The following is a 17,368-nucleotide window of genomic DNA, read 5'->3' as shown; positions in this document are numbered from 1 at the left end:
AAAACCCCAGAAATATGACAAAAATATGTTTTTACACAGTTGAAGTCTTTGATGGAGTTTACCTTTATGTCATTTCAGTAGTTTCAGTCTTAATGATAGCTGAGGTATGGAGGTTTGAGAGTGCCACTGAAACCCAAAAGCTTTTATAGCTGCATTAAGCTTATATGGAAGCTTGTTTCCACGGCTGAAAAACATTTTCTTTTTGCTATCCATAACTCAAAATTTCAACTTATTAACTTGAAATTTCAAGAGAATAAGTCAAAATTTTGAGTTATGGATGCCATTTTTTTTTTTTTTTTTAGTGAGTGAAGCCTCATCCTGGTTTGAGAAAATGAGAAGAGCAGCTGAGTTTAGGAGGAACCTCTGACTGAGCTCACGTCTTTGTGCCGCCTCATCTCCTCTGACCCAGAAAGCAGACTGGAGGAGGATGCTGCGGCAGTCTTGTGATCCCTTCATGTTTGGGGAACATAGAAACACACAAATATTAATTACATACCAAAGTTTAGATGAATGACTTTTTATCATGATTAGATTTTACATTTGTGGGTCAGACATGCTGTCATGTTAACAGTCCCAGTGAACTGTGTGGACTGAAAGGCTGTACCACCAGAACCTGCAGGGACCGGGTTCAGGCCGCGGTCCCTGATGTCGGGGCGACACCTCCGCCCATCTCCTCCCGTGTGGAGCCCCTGCGGTGGTTATTGTGTCCATTTTCATGTCAAGCATTTTTAAACTGCTCCTGATGCGACTGTGAATGTAGGAAATGATCTTCTTGGTGCACAAAGCGGAGAGTCTGTGACACTTTATTTTGACAGGAATTTCTACAACTTCCTGGTTATAACCCATCAGCAATTCATCATGTGCATGTGGACCACCAGCAGCTGGCAGAGCTCTGTAACTGTAATCTCATTACTGCAGGTGGGAACAGGAGGAAGTGCTGGAATGGCAGGCTCATCTTCTGGTTGGGATTAATTCTGTGTCAAAATCAGATTTGGGGGGTTTTAGCTTCTATCCGTCGGTGCTTCCTCAGTGATCGTCACTGATGTCACAGTGAACATGAAGGCGTATAAAACAAATATCTTAACCTGCTCAATATTAACGCATTATCATGCTGTCTGGACACAGCAGATGTTCAGAGAACACTGAGGAGAGTGAACATTCAGAAAACAGCAGACCTCAACAACACACCAGGACGGTACTGAAGGAATGTGCTGATCAGCTGGCTGAGGTTCTCACGGGCATCTTTAACACCTCGCTGAAACAGGCTGTTGTACCATCATGTCTGGAGACGGCCACGATCATACCTGTGCCCAAAAAGCCCACAATCTCTTCCCTCAACCACTACCGGCCTGCAGCACTCAACCCAATCATAATGAAATGCTTTGAGAGGCTGGTAAAGGACCACATTACCTCCAAACTCCCTCCCACATTCGACCCACCCAAATCGCTCCACAGAGGATGCCACCTCCTCTGCAATCCACCTGAGCTTAGAACATCTGGAGAGAAAGAACACACATGTGAGAATGCTGCTATTCCTGGACTTCAGCCCAGCATTCAACGCCATCATCCCACAGTACCTGGTGAGCAACAGAACAGATTTAAAAACCGCTTCTTCTCAGATGCCATTAAGACTGTTGGACTCGAATTAAAATGCTGCTCCATCCTACCTGGTTGCTTCATTCCTCCAGTGCAACTTTTTTTTTTTTGTGCAATACATTTTATATATTTATTACTTACATACATATTTATACTATGTATATAAGAATATCTGTGCATATGTGTATACGTGTGTGTATATGTGTGTGTGTACATACACACTTTATTTTTATCTTATTTTCTTGTAGTCTTATTTGTACTCTGCACTTCACTGTATCACCACTGCTGTCCCTCTGAATCTACTCCGAGCCTATAGCAATGTAATTTTGTTCTAATGTGCGCTGTATGGTGTAATTTGATTGACAGTAAAGCCCGTCTCTATTACTGGACACTAAGCATCGAGAAATTCCACTGCTAGGTGGCTTCACTTCCATCCATCCATTCAAGGCCACAATCAATCAATCAATCAAGCTCGAGTTAATCAAAAATCTGTTTCATCGTTTCTTTAATATAGTTAATAAACTGTTCACTAAACATGAGCACAAAGAATTAAAAACTGATTTTAAATGATGTAATTTCCTTTCTAAAAACAGCTTTGAGCTTCACAGCTTCTTTTGGTGAAGACGTGGTTCCAAAAATTCCTCTACGCAAAGAAAACCCAGTTCTTCCTCTCAGACCTTTTTTGGTATCATCTCCATGTATCTGCACATCACCTGACCTTTTCCCGATTACAGCAGGTAATCTGGGCGTTACCTGCTGTATATGAGGGAAACCTGAGAGGTTTTTAACACTTCAGCGATCAATAAGCCCGATCAACACTCTGAACCATGAATGAACTCTGAGCTGCTGCGGAAACACTGCACTGCACCTTTGTCTCTTTTTAATGTAGCAACAAGTGGGGTCCACTTTATTAGGTACACCTGCAGTGTGCGGTTTCTTATGGACTTCAGAGCAGGACTGTCAGCCTCGCTCTGCTGATTTGGTCTCAGATGGACCGCAGCAGTAAAGCTGCTCTGTGGGCTCATCCTGAGAACTAAACGACTTCATTATCCTGGAATTAAAAATCAGAAATGATCTGTGAAACAATACAGCAGCATGTGGGTGCCATCTCTCAAACGGTATTAAAAAAAAAAAAAAGAGGTGAAATGTGGTTCTTTAACTCACATCTCCCAAAGACACCGAGTGGGTCAGCTGAGGCCCCCAGGCCACATGTTTCACACCTCTGCCTGCTCTGACAGGTCTTCAGGAATGATGTCATTTTTCAGACATCTGATTGGCCACAAGGTGGCAATGTCATACCTGCTGCCTCCTAACCAACTCCACAGCAGGTTAGGCGTGCAGCATCAGTTACCATGGTGATGTGGAAGCTGTTAAAGGTGATGTCTCAGTAAGGCCCTAATCCTCTTCCAGTTCCAGATTACACCTGCTTCTAATCATTGTTAGCCGTAATTTTATTGTTTTTAAACTCTGATGATGGTTTTTACTTTGTTTCTGATGGATTCTAACAGTTTAAACTTCCTCTGGTCTGTTGCGTTTATGACATCATGAGCTCATTGAGTCTCAGAGCTGTGCAGGCGTGCCTAATAAAGTGACCCAGGTCTGAGGTTCTGAACACTGAGAAGTAAAGAAAGACAGCAGGACAAGCAGTTATCAAAGATCTCCTTCATCGTTTAATATTTGAATTTGTGCCACAAAAATGTCACGTCCGCAGCCACAAATCACGTGCCGAGAATTCTACTTCCAGCTAGTCATCACTGCTGCTCTACACAATCTGCAAATCATACAGGTATGTATAAATATATACAGTTTGGAGCTTCTTCTTGAGCAGGGGTTCTTCTCCGGGCGTGGTTGTGCTGTTGGTGGAGAAACATGAGCGGAGAAATCAGTCTCCCAAATGCAGCACATGCTTACCGAACACAGGCGTGCACGGGAATGTTACAGCGAGGGAACGCCAACAACACGAGAGCGCCGAAGGCATGAATGTGACGGGGGGGGTCTGCTGCCTGAAGGCACGGCGTTTTCGGGGCGGCCCTGTGAAGTTGGAGCAGCGAGGGGCGGGGCATGCGCGATGCTGGTTTAAGCATGTGCTTCATTGGAAGGGCCGAATAACTCGTGCTGTGTGAGGAGATGGGGGGGGGGGCTCCAGAGGAAATGATTTCACTGTTAAAAATGGAACGCGTCGCTTTTCCAGGATGAGTTTTGGGAAATTAGAAGAAAGCCTGTTGTGTTCGGGGTTGGCGGGGGGGGGGGACTTTTGACAAGGGGGTGGGGCTTGGTGTTGTAGCTGCACACACAATTACAAACCACTCAGAGTCTTCCTTTCGCTCGCTCTCTCTCTCTCTCTTTCTGGTTGCCTTGGTTACATCGGAACTGGTTGTGGGCTCGGGGTGGGGGGAGGGGGAGGTTCAGCTTGTGGCGGTTTTCGGGTCTCAGCAGCAGCCCCCGGGTGAGGGGTTGACTGGCTTGCTCTGGATCTTGACGTTGGACTTCTCCGAGGCGCCGGCCGTGGCCCCGGGGCCCATCCTCTTCTTGATCTCTGCCGCCATGGTCATGAAGGCCTGCTCCACGTTGGTGGCGCTCTTGGCGCTGGTCTCCAAGAAGGGGATCCCCAAGTTGTCTGCAAACTCCTGGAGAGGGGAGGAGTTAAAAACAGAGGAAGACAGTGTGAGTGGACTGAAAGCTGCTGAAGACACCTCAAAGGTCAAGACCTTCAGTCCAACAAAAGAGTTAAAAATGTTCACAGACATTTTCTCACCTTCAGATTCAGGATTTCAAAAGTAGTAAAACTTCCTACAAGGCAACAATTAATATGTTCATGTTTAACCTGAAAATGGATAAACGCCTTCATCGATGGAGCCAGTGGCCTCTTTCTACCTGAACAAGGTGTACTGGCTTAAAGAGGAGCCCACACTGAAACTCCAAAAGCTGCAGTTCCTCTGACATCCAGCAGAGCGCAGCAGTGAGTCAGTCCCCATAAACTCCCATGTTAAAACTTTCCAGCAGAAATAAACATGTTTACAGCCTGAACAGCTGGAATAAAGGTTACAAATAACTTTTATGGGCCAAACTGATGTCGTCTTCTCAACTTTTTATATGTTTACATCCTTTTTAGGCTGGTACAAATTTGTCTTAGTGGTGCAAAATCACTACTGAAAGATTCAACCTTCATAAGTGGCCACACAACATCTGATTGACATCATTTTCATCCTCATCAAATCATTCAGCGAGCCGTCCGGAGGCTGGAGAAAGCACGCCCATCAGTGGTTAAATATTTCATGCCAGGGTAAAGCTGATCAGGGAGAATACTCGATGTCCGAGCGAGTGTAACCACATCAGCTCTGCGAGTGAGTCCCTGATCATCTGCTTCCTCTGCTGAGTCGGCGTCTGTTTCCAGTTACTCATCTGGATTTTTTTTCCTTTCATATTTTCTGCTTTCTCCGTGTTGGCCTGACACGTGGCGGCTGTGTAAACCTGCTGACAGGCTGATGACAGCTGACCCCAGAACAGTCACTTTTATCTGAAATGACCTATGGATGGGATTCCTTAGTGATGACTATTGAGCTGGTTTTGTCCCCCAGTGTTTGCCCATTCTTGGACGTGTTGGACTGTGACTGCTCTGTGCTCTTACTTTAGCTGTGGTGTAGTCCACGACCTTCTTCGTTGTGAGGTCACACTTGTTGCCTACTAGCAGCTTGTTGACATTCTCGCTGGCGTAGCGGTCGATCTCCTGCAGCCACTGTTTGACGTTGTTGAAAGACTCCTGAGGACAGGAAGAGAGACCATGAACACTGATAGATCACAGCAGAGGTTTTCATACTGAATCAGGAAAAACCACAAAGTCCTGAATCTTTACTCCAACACTGCATGCAGCCACATTTACCCTTAAACAACGAGCCATCGTCACCACCTGTTAACAGCCTTTCACACCGAGTGTACCAAAGCCGACAAGTTGCATTACCGTAACCACACGGCAGTTTGTCCTGTTGGAAAACTCCAAATGCTTTCTGAAAGCAGAGAGTGCACTTCCCAGCCAACATGTGGTTACTATGGCGGGACACTCGAAACACGTAGTGTCGATGTTAAACATGTGTGTGTGATCTCAATCAAATCAGAGCTGATCAACAAGCTTAAAGGTGAAGTATGTATTCGGTTGTTCCACCCAACATCCCCCTCCACAGAGACAGAGCAAACTGAAGCTCTCACAGCAGCAGAGCTACCTGCAGCCAGCAATATTTACTCCATTCACTTTACAGCTTTAGGCACCAATTACACCAAATATTTATCTAGCAGATTATGCCCCTCCCTTCCCTCCTTTGGTCTGTAGATCACGTTTTACATGACTATGAGGTCTTCTTTTATACATTAGACATGATTTCTCCCATTCGCTCATCGCTCCATTCACTGTGGGTCGTCTTGAGTGTAGAAGTTTATAAAGAGTAAATTAAGGAACACTTGATGTTGTATAAACTTTTAGAAGTTTGCACTGTGATCAACACATCCTCTTGGACTTTTACAGCACCAGTAAACAAACGCAGTTTTTAATTTCTGCTCACAGATCAGCTTCATACACACTCTTCATTAAACATTGTTATTTTCTGCACAGTGAACATATAATGTGTTAATATGAGACACACTTAATGCACAAAGGCCCTGCTTTATGGTTTCCTCTGGCATGTGTATGCAGTCTTAATGTTCCCATGTTGATGAAGCTGCAGTACAAACCCTACACACATCAACATCATCATCATCACTGCAGCAGACCTCTCTGAATCTGTGTGATATTAAACAGGAAGTTTAAGGTCTGTCCCTCCCACACTGTCCGAGACGTCCAACGGAACAATAACACGTCACATCTGCAGTTTTTTAGCCAAACTGCTGTTTGTTCTCATTAAAGCTGCTGCCAGGGCGTGTCCCTCTGCATGACCTGTACTGTGTGTCTAAACTTGTCTGTCTGGTTTCCTCACTGCTCTTCAGTCGCTGTGTTTGAACTGTGAGCCATCAGCAGAGAATCTGCTTCAGGCTAAATTCTGTCACTGTGATCAGATCAGGAAATTCAGCCTACAATTATTCACTCAGCCCATTCATTCATTTATTTTCTCATGGACTTAGCTTCCATTCGCTCCATTCCTCCGGGCAGACAAACACAAGACAGGAAGGGCCAAGACTGAACTTTCAAAATAAGAGTGAGCAGATTTCCCACTAGTGAAAAGATTAAAATAATAAAAATAATAAATGTTAAAATAGGTTAGACGGAAAAGAGATTTTGACCCAAAAAAAAAATCAGAGAAAATCAAGATCCAGGCAATCTGGGTTCGTTTCTGAACTAAAAGGCCTTTATTTTGGTGAGCCAGACCACTTGGCTCATAACTCCTTCAGAGACACAAAAGCCTCTTTCCCACCAACAGGGTTCCGGTGCATTTATTTGAACTGTTCAGCGGGTTTTCCACCGCGGAAGCACTCGGTGCTCGGCCGAAAAAACGGGTTCAACTCCGGCGCCGCAAACTAGCTGGTCTCGAACCAAGAACGCACGACGAAAGCGGCAGAAGGGCGTGACTCTGACTTCTCAACATCAAGTTTTCTACCATATTACATGTGTATTACATGAGAAAAGCGAAGCGATTTTCACGGCTGTGAATTAGGTTGGGCTCTAAGGCTGAACTTGCTGCTTTGTATCAGTTCATATCACAGATAAAAGGACACAAAGTGCGTACTTGTCGTCTTGCTCTAATCTCTGTGTTTCCCTCTGTGCTGCACACAGATGCTGCAGTAGTTTGGTTTGGACCATAAAACGTATTTGCAGCACAAGAAAGGGGAGCGTGTTCTTCCACGTTTGTGCACTTCAGCTTCCGTGTCCAAACGAGGACCCGCCCACACTCATACGTAAAGGAGCAGTTCACAGAAACACAGTGGAAACACGGGCCCATTCTTAAGTGGTTCGCTGGTTCATTGGCAACAGCACGAGCACTGGCACGTGAACCGGCTCCTCGGTGGTGGGAAAGCAGCAAAAGAGAGAAGACAGAGATGACCCCCCCCCCCAAAAAAAAAAAATCGTCATCACGTTCATCCTAAATGACTGTTTTCACCTGTTTGAGGAACTTTGTGTTCCCACAAGTATTTCTTTCTTTTTTAGGTTTGGAGCTGCTGTTGTTTATCATTTTTTCTGTGAATTTTAGCCTTCATTTTCTCCACTGCAAGGACAGTTAGTCCAATGGCTCACACACACACCGATTTATGATGTGATGGCGGGTGCTGTTGCTGTGGGAAAACTACAAACTATAGAAAGATCATCTTACATACTTCAGCACCTCGGTTCTTACTGCAGGCTGAAATGTTTTTTAACAAATACCTGTAAGGTGAAATGTTTCTCATACTATGTGCTGCACAGGTGATCCAGTGTAAGTCCTCCTTTATTCAGGCTGAAATCAGACTACTCATGATCATCCTGAAGGTCGCAACACAACAAACAGCTAATGCAAACAGAGTTATTATAATGAACCAGAAGTTAAACTTTAATTTTAAGTTTATACGTTAAACTCTAGATAATAATCAGATATGATCTGATAATGCTGAGCTGTGGATTTACGAACCGCTGAAGGTTCAAACACGGTGTGAAATGGAAAATGTGCTATTAATTTTTCCTGGATCTGAGTGACTGTCAGGCAGATTTTTACCTATTTTTTCTGCTCAGAATCTTTCTGTTTGACTTTTTCTTCCCCCCTTCATGAACACTACTGGTTAAGCACAAAACGTCCGACATAACATTTTCCCCACCAAGCCATTGGGCGTCTTCTGACCCCCCCGCAAAAAAGCTTATTACTACTAGCTTAATATATAAGAATATAGCATAATTATGAGCGCTGTCAGATGTCCGGAGCCTTCGGCACTGACCTGATCCGTCACATCATAAACCACTATGATGCCATGAGCTCCTCTGTAGTAACTGGACGTGATGGTGCGGAAGCGCTCCTGACCTGCCGTGTCCCACTGAGGAGGAAGAGCAGAGCGTCAGTCCAAACAGTGTAGTGACCGCATCACCGTGTGTGTGAGACCAATCGTATGCTTACAATCTGCAGCTTTATGGTCTTCCCGTCCAACTCGATGGTCCTGATCTTGAAGTCCACGCCGATGGTGCTGATGTAGCTCTCTGTGTATGTGTCATCCTGGGATCACACACACACACACACACACGCGCACACGCGCACACACACACACACACACACACACACACACACACACAGGTGAGTTAGTGTTACTGACACCTGCAGGTAACCACGACAGTGTCATGTAAGAAAAACTTACTGCAAACCGGAGCAGGAGACACGACTTCCCAACCCCAGAGTCCCCAATGAGGAGGAGTTTGAATAAATAGTCACTGTGAGGACAGAAAACATTATTATTATTATTACATCAGGACAGCCAATCAACACAGAGTTAGACCACCAACAGGAAAAAAACACAAGAAACTCTTTACAAGACAGGAGCCTCTGGACTGTTCAATAAACAACTAATAATGCTGCTAAACCTATCAATAACACAGATAATCAAAAGTTAGTATATTAGGTGCTTTATACGCATTTGTTTCTTCTGCACACTGCTTTAAAAAGAGAAGATGAAGGAGGAAAGGAAAAGAAGAAGACTAGCTGCACGGAGGAGAAAAAAGAAGTGAAAGGATGAGCAGCACAAGGGCTGAACAATAAGAAATAAAAGAAGGAGCACAAAGAACAAAAGATGAACAAACATCTGCTTCTGTTCTGGTCTTTCACTGTGGGCGGGGCTTCAGGCAGCCACGCACGCACGCACACACACACAGAGGGAAGCAGGTGCAACAAAGATAAGGCATTACTCAAAGCTAATAGGTCCCAACCTGGACACAGAATCATCACTGCCACAGATTCAAAGTTTGGTTCAAAGCCTTATAAACATGAATCTTTATGTACTCCTGTTGTTGTTATTGGTATTATTATTAGTATATTAGCTGCACTATTTCATATCTTTATTTGGGGATTTTAATATTGAATTGTTGTAAAACCCAAAGCAATAACTAATCTGCTTTAATTTATTTACATTTTTTTAATATTTCATGTTCTGACAAAAGAAGCCATCATAAGCCAGTATAAATACACATTTATGCATAAATAATAATGATAATAAAAATAATGATAATGTTGCAGTGATAAGATGCTGAAAGCTCACCTTATTGTTACAGGTTGTGTTTCATAAATAAATAATGAATAAAGTCTATCTTAGTGGGTGTTAAACACACTGTATGTGTGTGTGCGCACGTCCTGTACCTCACACACCACTTGAATGCAACAGTAACATTAAATCTCAAAAATATCAGCAAATGAAGTACTTTTTAAACTTTAAGTACTCCTGTGTACCAGTGTTTACTTTAGCAAGTAGCGTAGTACTCAGCAATACTTTTACATGAGTAAATAATCAGAGTATTGCAGTTTCTGGACTTAATGCCTGATCGGTTAATCAATATCTCCGATTGACCAGAGCTGTTCATTAGTCGCGGCGCTGCAGTGAAGTAACACGTATTACCCAATAATGCACCGACTTCCTGTTTGCGGCGGATACGTCACACCCAGCCCGGTTCGGTTCGGCTCGGCTCGGCTCAGGTTCACTCTCGGAGCTGCGATGCGAACCCCGGACCTGTCACTAGAGCCGAGCTTAACCGAACCGAGCCGAGCCCAGCCATGTATCAACAACAACACACCCTCAGAGTTAAGCTACGTAGCTGTTGTTAGCATGCTACCTGCTAGCTCCTACCCGGACAAACTGTTAGCAAAAAGCGAAACATCCGTCGGTTCAGCCGCACTGCGGCCAGAGAACCGTGCCAACAGACGGCAGCTTGGTGGCGAATGTGAGCGCTGTCACTCGGTCTACACTGAGCTCGCAGCTCACCAACGGAGAACGGAGACAAAGCAGCGTACAGTCATCCTCAGTCCGCCCGGCTAGCTACGTTTAGCTTAGCTTAGCTTCCCTGCTAATCTGCCAACTCCGCCAGAGCCGTCACAGCCCGCATCAAATTGCCACTTACTATTCGGGATTCATCGTCGACTACTGGTTCAGAACCGTCGCTGCTGTGGATTCAGCTGGAGGTCGTCACAGATTAATGTTTAGCTGGCCTCGTCGTTAAGAAAAAAGCCCCTTTCTTTTTTCTGGTGGAGTGGCTAAACTGCTCGTCTCAGCTACAACAGCATAACCGAATCAAATATGGCTGTCTCACTACCTACCCGGAAATGCCGCCGATTGGACTCATGGGTAGTGTAGTCTTGATGGGCGTTTACATGTCGTCAGGCACACAAACAAGCTGTTTACAGAAGTTTTTGACTTAAAAGTTGTAAATATATATATATATATATATATATATATATATATATATATATATATATATATATATATATATATATATATATATATATATATATATATATATATAAAAAATGCATGTTAATAGTGACAGATCTTTGGGGGGCCGTTATCAGCAGGTGGTTGCACTGAAGCTTTATGAAGCTTATATTGAAGTTTGACACCAAAATGGCAGTACTTTAGGATCTTCACATACACTGTAGGTATTAGAAATGCGTACCTTTCATGCACATTTCACCTGATTTCTTTGTACTTATCTGTATTTCTCACACATAAAGCCCGGTAGAGGACACTGTGGTCAGCCCATCCAAGGGGCATGTCAAACCATGACTGCCAGCTTCCTCCTTCCAAGAGAAAGATGGTCACTGGGGTCACTTGTACTTGAAAAAAATCTTCCTCCAATAGTGGAGTTTTGAATGGGCTGGTGACATGATAGCAGGAGTCTTTTCTGTGGCTAATTCCACTGCAATCCCCAGTGCAACTATTTGCTTGTGAAGATGGAAGATGGAGGACTTGCCCGGGGAAAACAAGTGAGATCTGTGATGGGAAGTGGAACAGGAGACCAGAGCAGACAGAGCACAGGATTAATGTCCAGTGACAACCATTAGAAAGTAAACATAAGGAGCCTAGTTAAACCCACATGGGTGAGGACAATCTGACAAAAATCTGCTGCCCTCCAGCCTTCAAGTACAGCCACTGAGATGAGATGAGGAACAGGTGCAAGAAATAACCCAAACCAAGGCGGAACCCAATGCTGAAAACTGGAGGAGTGAAAAACAACACAACAAACAGAAAATGTCCCAGCTAGGCAGCAGCATAGGCGTAGGAACCGGGGGGGGACCGGGGGGACATGTCCCCCCCAATATTGTAAACAAGCGCATTTGTCCTACCCAAAAATTACACTGCAGAGGAAAAAAAATACTAAATCCCCGCCCCCCTCTGAACAGTGTGTTTGGGAGCATTTGGGAGGTGGAGACAGCGGCAGGAGTCAGAAACTCTTTTGAATGAAGTAAAACGGTCTGTTGGGAATGTTGCCATGATTATGGTTGTTTATTGTGATGCCTTGTCACTTTACATTTTCATTTTTCATATATAGAAACCAAATCTTTTTCAGTCATCTTAATCCTGGGATGGTCACTCGTCCAATATTTAACTGCTAACTTTGTCTAGAAGTTAGCTAAACTAGCCAACATGTTTTGTTATCTCATTTCAGCACAATGCCACCACCAACAGAAAGAGTTACGTCAGTGTGAGTAACAGTCACACAACACAAGGGCAACACCTGATCATAATTTATCAACATGTAAGACAAGATATCATTACAAATATCTAATATCTTATCAGGAGAATGGTAGTACATAGAGTAATAACTCAGTTGAAGCAATGAAAGGTGGAGAGGAAGAAGCTCAGATGATGTCTTAAATTAGTTTAAGTATTAGCGTCTTGTTACTTTTAAATATAAAACTAAACAATTTGATCATGAGAAGAACTGGTTCAGGGAAGAGAGAGGAGAGCCAGGTGGAGCTTCAGGGTGTGAGGTCAGCTATAAAATCCATATTAATTATAATAGATCCAGAAAGAACAGGTGAGGACTTTTTTTTTTCCAAGATAAATTTTCAATAATGTTTTCATTATTTCCACAGTACTTATAAGAGTATGGGTTAGGTTATGTTTAGGTTGCCAGGTGCAGTATAACACCGCACTAGAGTTGGTGAAATGCTTCTCCATAGGGACCAATAAGTGGATTTTTTTCTCGTTTATTATAAAATGAGCCACCTTTAGGTTCATTTTGAATGTTTAGGAGCAGCAATGCAGCACAAAGAGGAAGGAAAAAGAGAAGGTGGTGCAGGGCTCGAGGTCGGGTTTTAAAATAAATGAAAACTTTTACTGTAAGGGTCAGGTGATGCTGTTAACACAGTTGACAGCGTATGAGATGTAATGTATACATCTTAGGACTGTGCAATAAATCAATACCAATATGTATTGCATAGACATGTGATCAATATAGCATTTTTTATGCTTTGCTCAGAGTATTTACAGATCTGTCGGGTTTCCAATATGTGTCCCCCCCAATAGTAAACTCATTCCTACGCCCTTGGGCAGCAGACAGGGGTTTCACACACATTCATGTGTTAATACTTTGATCCTTAGTATCAGGTAAGCAATCATGAAGCCAGAGAGTATTTGAGATCTCACCACTGTGGGGCAAGATGAGCCACGGTTGACTAGATACAACCTCAGTTCCAAAAATGTTGGGATGTTGTGTAAAAAGTAAATAAAAACAGCAGTACAATGCGCCAGGAGGTGCACGACTGGCTTGTGACGGTGGATGTGTCGTTTGCCAGGTGCCACATAGTGGGTGTAATGGGGCATGAAGTCCGCCCCCGATTCAGCAGCTTGTAGGACCTCCTTTAGCAGCAATAAGTTGCAGTGATGGTTTCCTGTGTGACTATTGGTCTGTCACATCACTATGGAGGAGTTCTGGTCCACTGTCCTTCACAGAGTTGCTTCAGCTCATTGAGGTTTGCAGCATCCATTTATGCACAGCTCTCTGAAGGTCCAACCACAGCTTTCAGTCAGGCTGAGGTCTGGACTCTGACTGGGCCGTTGCAGCACCTTCATTCTTGCTGCTGTGCTTGGATCTTTGTCCTGTTAATGACCCAGTTCGGACCAAGCTTCAAGCTGTGGGACAGACGGCCTCACCTGTGCCTCTAGAATACTTTGGTATACAGAGGAGTTCATGGTCACTCAGTGACTGCAGGGAGCCCAAATCCTCAGCCCTCCTCCACCGTGCTGCTCTGAGGTGTTTGTGCTGATGTGCTGAGTTTGGTTTCCTCCAAATGTGCTGCAGTGCATTATGGACAAACATCTGCACTTTGGTCTCGTTTGTTCCAGAAGTCTTGTGGTTTGTTCAGATGCAGCTTTGCAAACCTAAGCTGTGCTTCCATGTTCTTTCAGAGAGAAGAGGCTTTCTGCTGCAGCCCTTCCGAACCAGTCAAACTTGTTCAGTCCGTTTCTACTTTAACATGCTAACTGATGCCTTTAGCATCTGAGATGTCCGGTGCTGTAAAAAAAGTATCTGCACACTTCTTGATTTCTTAGTTTTTTGCATATTTGTCACACTTCCGTGGTTCCGATCATCAAACAAATTTTAATATTAGACAAAGATAACCTGAGTGAATACAAAATGCAGTTTTGTGTCAGAACCCACTATTTGATGCAACTTTGTTTAGCCTCAGACTGGATTCCACAAGCATCTGTATAGTTCTTGCCAGGAGGTCTATCGCTTCCTCAAGTGTGGAAACTGAGGTAAGGCCTTCATCCAAATAGAAGTGCCTCTCCACACACTGCCTTGCGTCAGAGCTGTATTCTTTTTCACCCTTCTCCGCAGCACGTCTCATGCAGTATGTGGCCACAGCAGGGGATGAAGTGTTTCCGAACATGTGCACATTCATCCTGTACCCTTCAACATTTTTTGTTGAGGTCATTTTCTTCATACCAGAGACAGTTTAATCTTTTTTAATCTGTATGGAAGTGGGCTGACCTTGATGTAGAAGAGATGGAAGAACTTTGTCTTTGCCAGTTATTTATTACTTGGCTCATCTAACACTGTATACATTATAACTGCTTTCTCTCTTCATCCTGCCAGATATACAGGTGCTGGTCGACTCCATGCCACAACGCATTGCTGCAGTAATCCAGGCAAAAGGAGCCCAACTAAGTATTGAGTGCTGTACATGCTCATACTTTTCATGTTCATACTTTTCAGTTGGCCAACATTTCTAAAAATTTGAAATATATCAGTCTGTGTGTAATGAATGAATGTAATATACAAGTTTCACTTTTTTGAATGGAATTACCGAAATAAATCAACTTTTTCATGAAATTCTAATTTTATTATCAGCACCTGTACATTATAACTGCTTTCTCTCTTCTTCCTGCCGGGTTATCCATATCACCACAAACCTCTGTACACTTAGATGTCAGGGTTCTAGCCAGTGGTTGATCACCTGGCGCTGCGCCATGCTGAGGCTGTCTTGCACCAGGCTGAGACTTTCACCAGTTCGGTATCAGAACTCTTCACTATCACTGCAATTAGCAAGCGGGCGCACACAGGCTTGATTTCACAGGGCTACAGAAAGCGAGGTGACCAGTGTGAAAGTGAGGGGAAAGAAGCATAGACATCTATGGGAAGGAATGGAAAAAGGGAGCACAAATGACAATTTCAAGCTTCCTATTAAACATTAATTCAAATCTTCTGACAACAAGATATTGAACAAGTTCCTATACACCGTGTGGCTCAGGTACAGACCCCCTATCAGGCAAGCTGAACAGCTGAGGCCTTTGGAGGTAAGTCGTGGATGGAGATGCCTTTTCTGGTTCTTCTTTCTTTACCTCAAAGTCTTCCAAACTTGGATGGGATATTTGCAGCTCTGGTGAGCAATTGGTTTACATTTTTCCACTGGTGTTTGTTTGGAGGGTGATTCTCTGCAGAAGAGCTCTGAGTGTTGTTGAAGCGTAGTCACTTGTGCGTTCAGCTGGGCTGAGAGGCTTTTCTGGAACATACGGTTCATAATGCTTCTCCCCGCCTTCAGTCTCCTAATCTTCATAAGCTGCAGCTTCAGCCTCTGCAGCAGCAACAATCTTTTGGCTGTGCAGAATGTGGAGACTGGCTTCAAGGTTGGCTTTTTGCTTCATTACACTGGCTTCTTTCTCAGCAAACACCAGCTGAGCCTGGGCAGCCTTTGCCTTGGCACGTGCTCTGGCGGCTGAAGCAGCGACGACTTAGAAAATTTCTTGGAAGGCTGTGATTTGGCATCACATGCTTGAGGAGGTTGACAGACATGTTATGTCTTTACATCTCGACTTGCTGCATGGTGGCCTGATTAGCCTCAGCTATGACTTGCTGGAGTGTAAACTCGTGGTGTCTGAGTGTTACCTTGTTGTGCTTGAGCTCGCTGCGTAGTTCTCTTTTTATTTTGCTGACAGTTATTTAACACTTTGATACTGAAATCAAACTGACATGTTTCTGACATTGATGGACCTCCATTATCATCATCCACACATTAATCACAAATGGATGAATGAATGAACCACAAAAAATCACATGACGCCTTGAGAAATGAACCTCTTGTTTTAACCAATTGGATGGAAACAGTCCAAAGACATGCAGTTACTGGGGTTAGGTTAATTGGTGATTCTAGGTGTGAATGTGAGTGTGAATCGTTGTCTCTCTGTGTTGGCCCTGCAACAGGCTGGCAACCTGTACACCCTGCCTCTCACCCAATGACAGCTGGGATAGGCTCCAGCCTCCCCATGACCCCGAACAGGATAAGCGGAAGAGAATGGATGGATAGATGGACAGATGGAAAGCTTCAAACCTTCATGGGGCTTCATCTCCCCATCACTAGTTTAATCACAGACAGAGCTTATATATATATATATATATATACTTAGAAAATTTTCGGTACAATAACCATGTGAGAACCTTATTGTAAATGTCTTAACACAGTTTGGATGAGCCAGTGGCCCTGATCGTACTGCCACAACTGTGGCCAACGGCCTCCAAAGCAAAACTATAAATCTGTCCCAGCAACAACAAAAAGGTCCACTAGGTGCCAGCATATACAAATCTGGACATATAATCAAGACTTTAAATTATATTTTTCATGAAAGACAGCACAGAATATGTCCTTAAATTTTCAATATTTTCAGAAGCAGTTGATAGATGTGATCACCATACGTGGAGACCATAATCACCCTTATTAGGACAAGGACCGAGGTATGGGTGGAGTTTCTGAGTGAAGGAGCAGCCAGTAAAGGAGTAGATCAGAGCTGCAGCATCTACATCATAAAAGGAGACCAGACCCTCCTCATAATCCACAAACACCCCCACCTTCTCAGGAGCAGACTGAAGAGAGAGACTGATGGATCATCAAGAGCTTCAGACTCATTTTCATTTCTCAGCCACACAGTCCAGAAACGAAGCTGAGGCTTCGGTCTGATTTTTCCGTTCTGTTGATCGACTCTGTGGCCACTCCTAAAGTCCAGTCAGTCTTTCTTTTAACCTGAACCTCAAAGTAAAATCTGCTGCAGTAAGAAAATCTCTCTGGACTGGCTGTAAGATTCCTCCATATGTCACTATGATTCACTTCACCTAATTATTGTATGGTCTTACAGTATGAAGCGCCTTGAGTCGACTGTTTGTTGAATTAAATGGAACTTTTCCATCATCAGACAGGATGAGTTCAGGATGTGCTGTATCAGGATCAAGAGTCACATCTACTGCATACTGCTGGACCTTCTTCAGCTCAGCCTCAAGCAGCTTCTTCTTCTCTTTCCTGAGTCTCTCCTTCAGCTGAGTCACAGCTCTCACCACAGTCCCCTCATGTGC

General features: G+C 43.9%; 1 protein-coding gene across 1 annotated transcript; it reads right to left on the bottom strand.

Annotated features, from left to right (window-relative positions):
• Positions 1-3,243: 3,243 nt before the first annotated feature.
• On the bottom strand, positions 3,244-10,839 carry LOC115782107 (ras-related protein ORAB-1). Its single transcript, XM_030732128.1, has 6 exons — positions 10,643-10,839; positions 8,896-8,968; positions 8,661-8,756; positions 8,485-8,580; positions 5,225-5,356; positions 3,244-4,223 (listed from the first exon to the last, which is right to left on the bottom strand). The coding sequence occupies exons 1-6, from the start codon at positions 10,654-10,656 to the stop codon at positions 4,026-4,028; spliced, it is 609 nt and encodes a 202-aa protein (XP_030587988.1). The 5' UTR covers positions 10,657-10,839; the 3' UTR covers positions 3,244-4,025.
• Between the last annotated feature and the right edge of the window lie 6,529 nt (positions 10,840-17,368).

The sequence above is a fragment of the Archocentrus centrarchus genome, chromosome 1, assembly GCF_007364275.1.
Source record: "Archocentrus centrarchus isolate MPI-CPG fArcCen1 chromosome 1, fArcCen1, whole genome shotgun sequence".
Classification (NCBI taxonomy): Eukaryota; Metazoa; Chordata; class Actinopteri; order Cichliformes; family Cichlidae; genus Archocentrus; species Archocentrus centrarchus.
This window is presented reverse-complemented; position numbering and strand designations above follow the sequence as displayed.

Excerpts from the sequence above, each read along its gene's own strand:
- LOC115782107 (XM_030732128.1), bottom strand. Across the intron at positions 8,757-8,895 it reads GTCTCCTGCTCCGGTTTGCA|GATGACACATACACAGAGAG; the intron begins GTAAGTTTTTCT and ends GTGTGATCCCAG. Across the intron at positions 4,224-5,224 it reads TGGACTACACCACAGCTAAA|GAGTTTGCAGACAACTTGGG; the intron begins GTAAGAGCACAG and ends TCCCCTCTCCAG.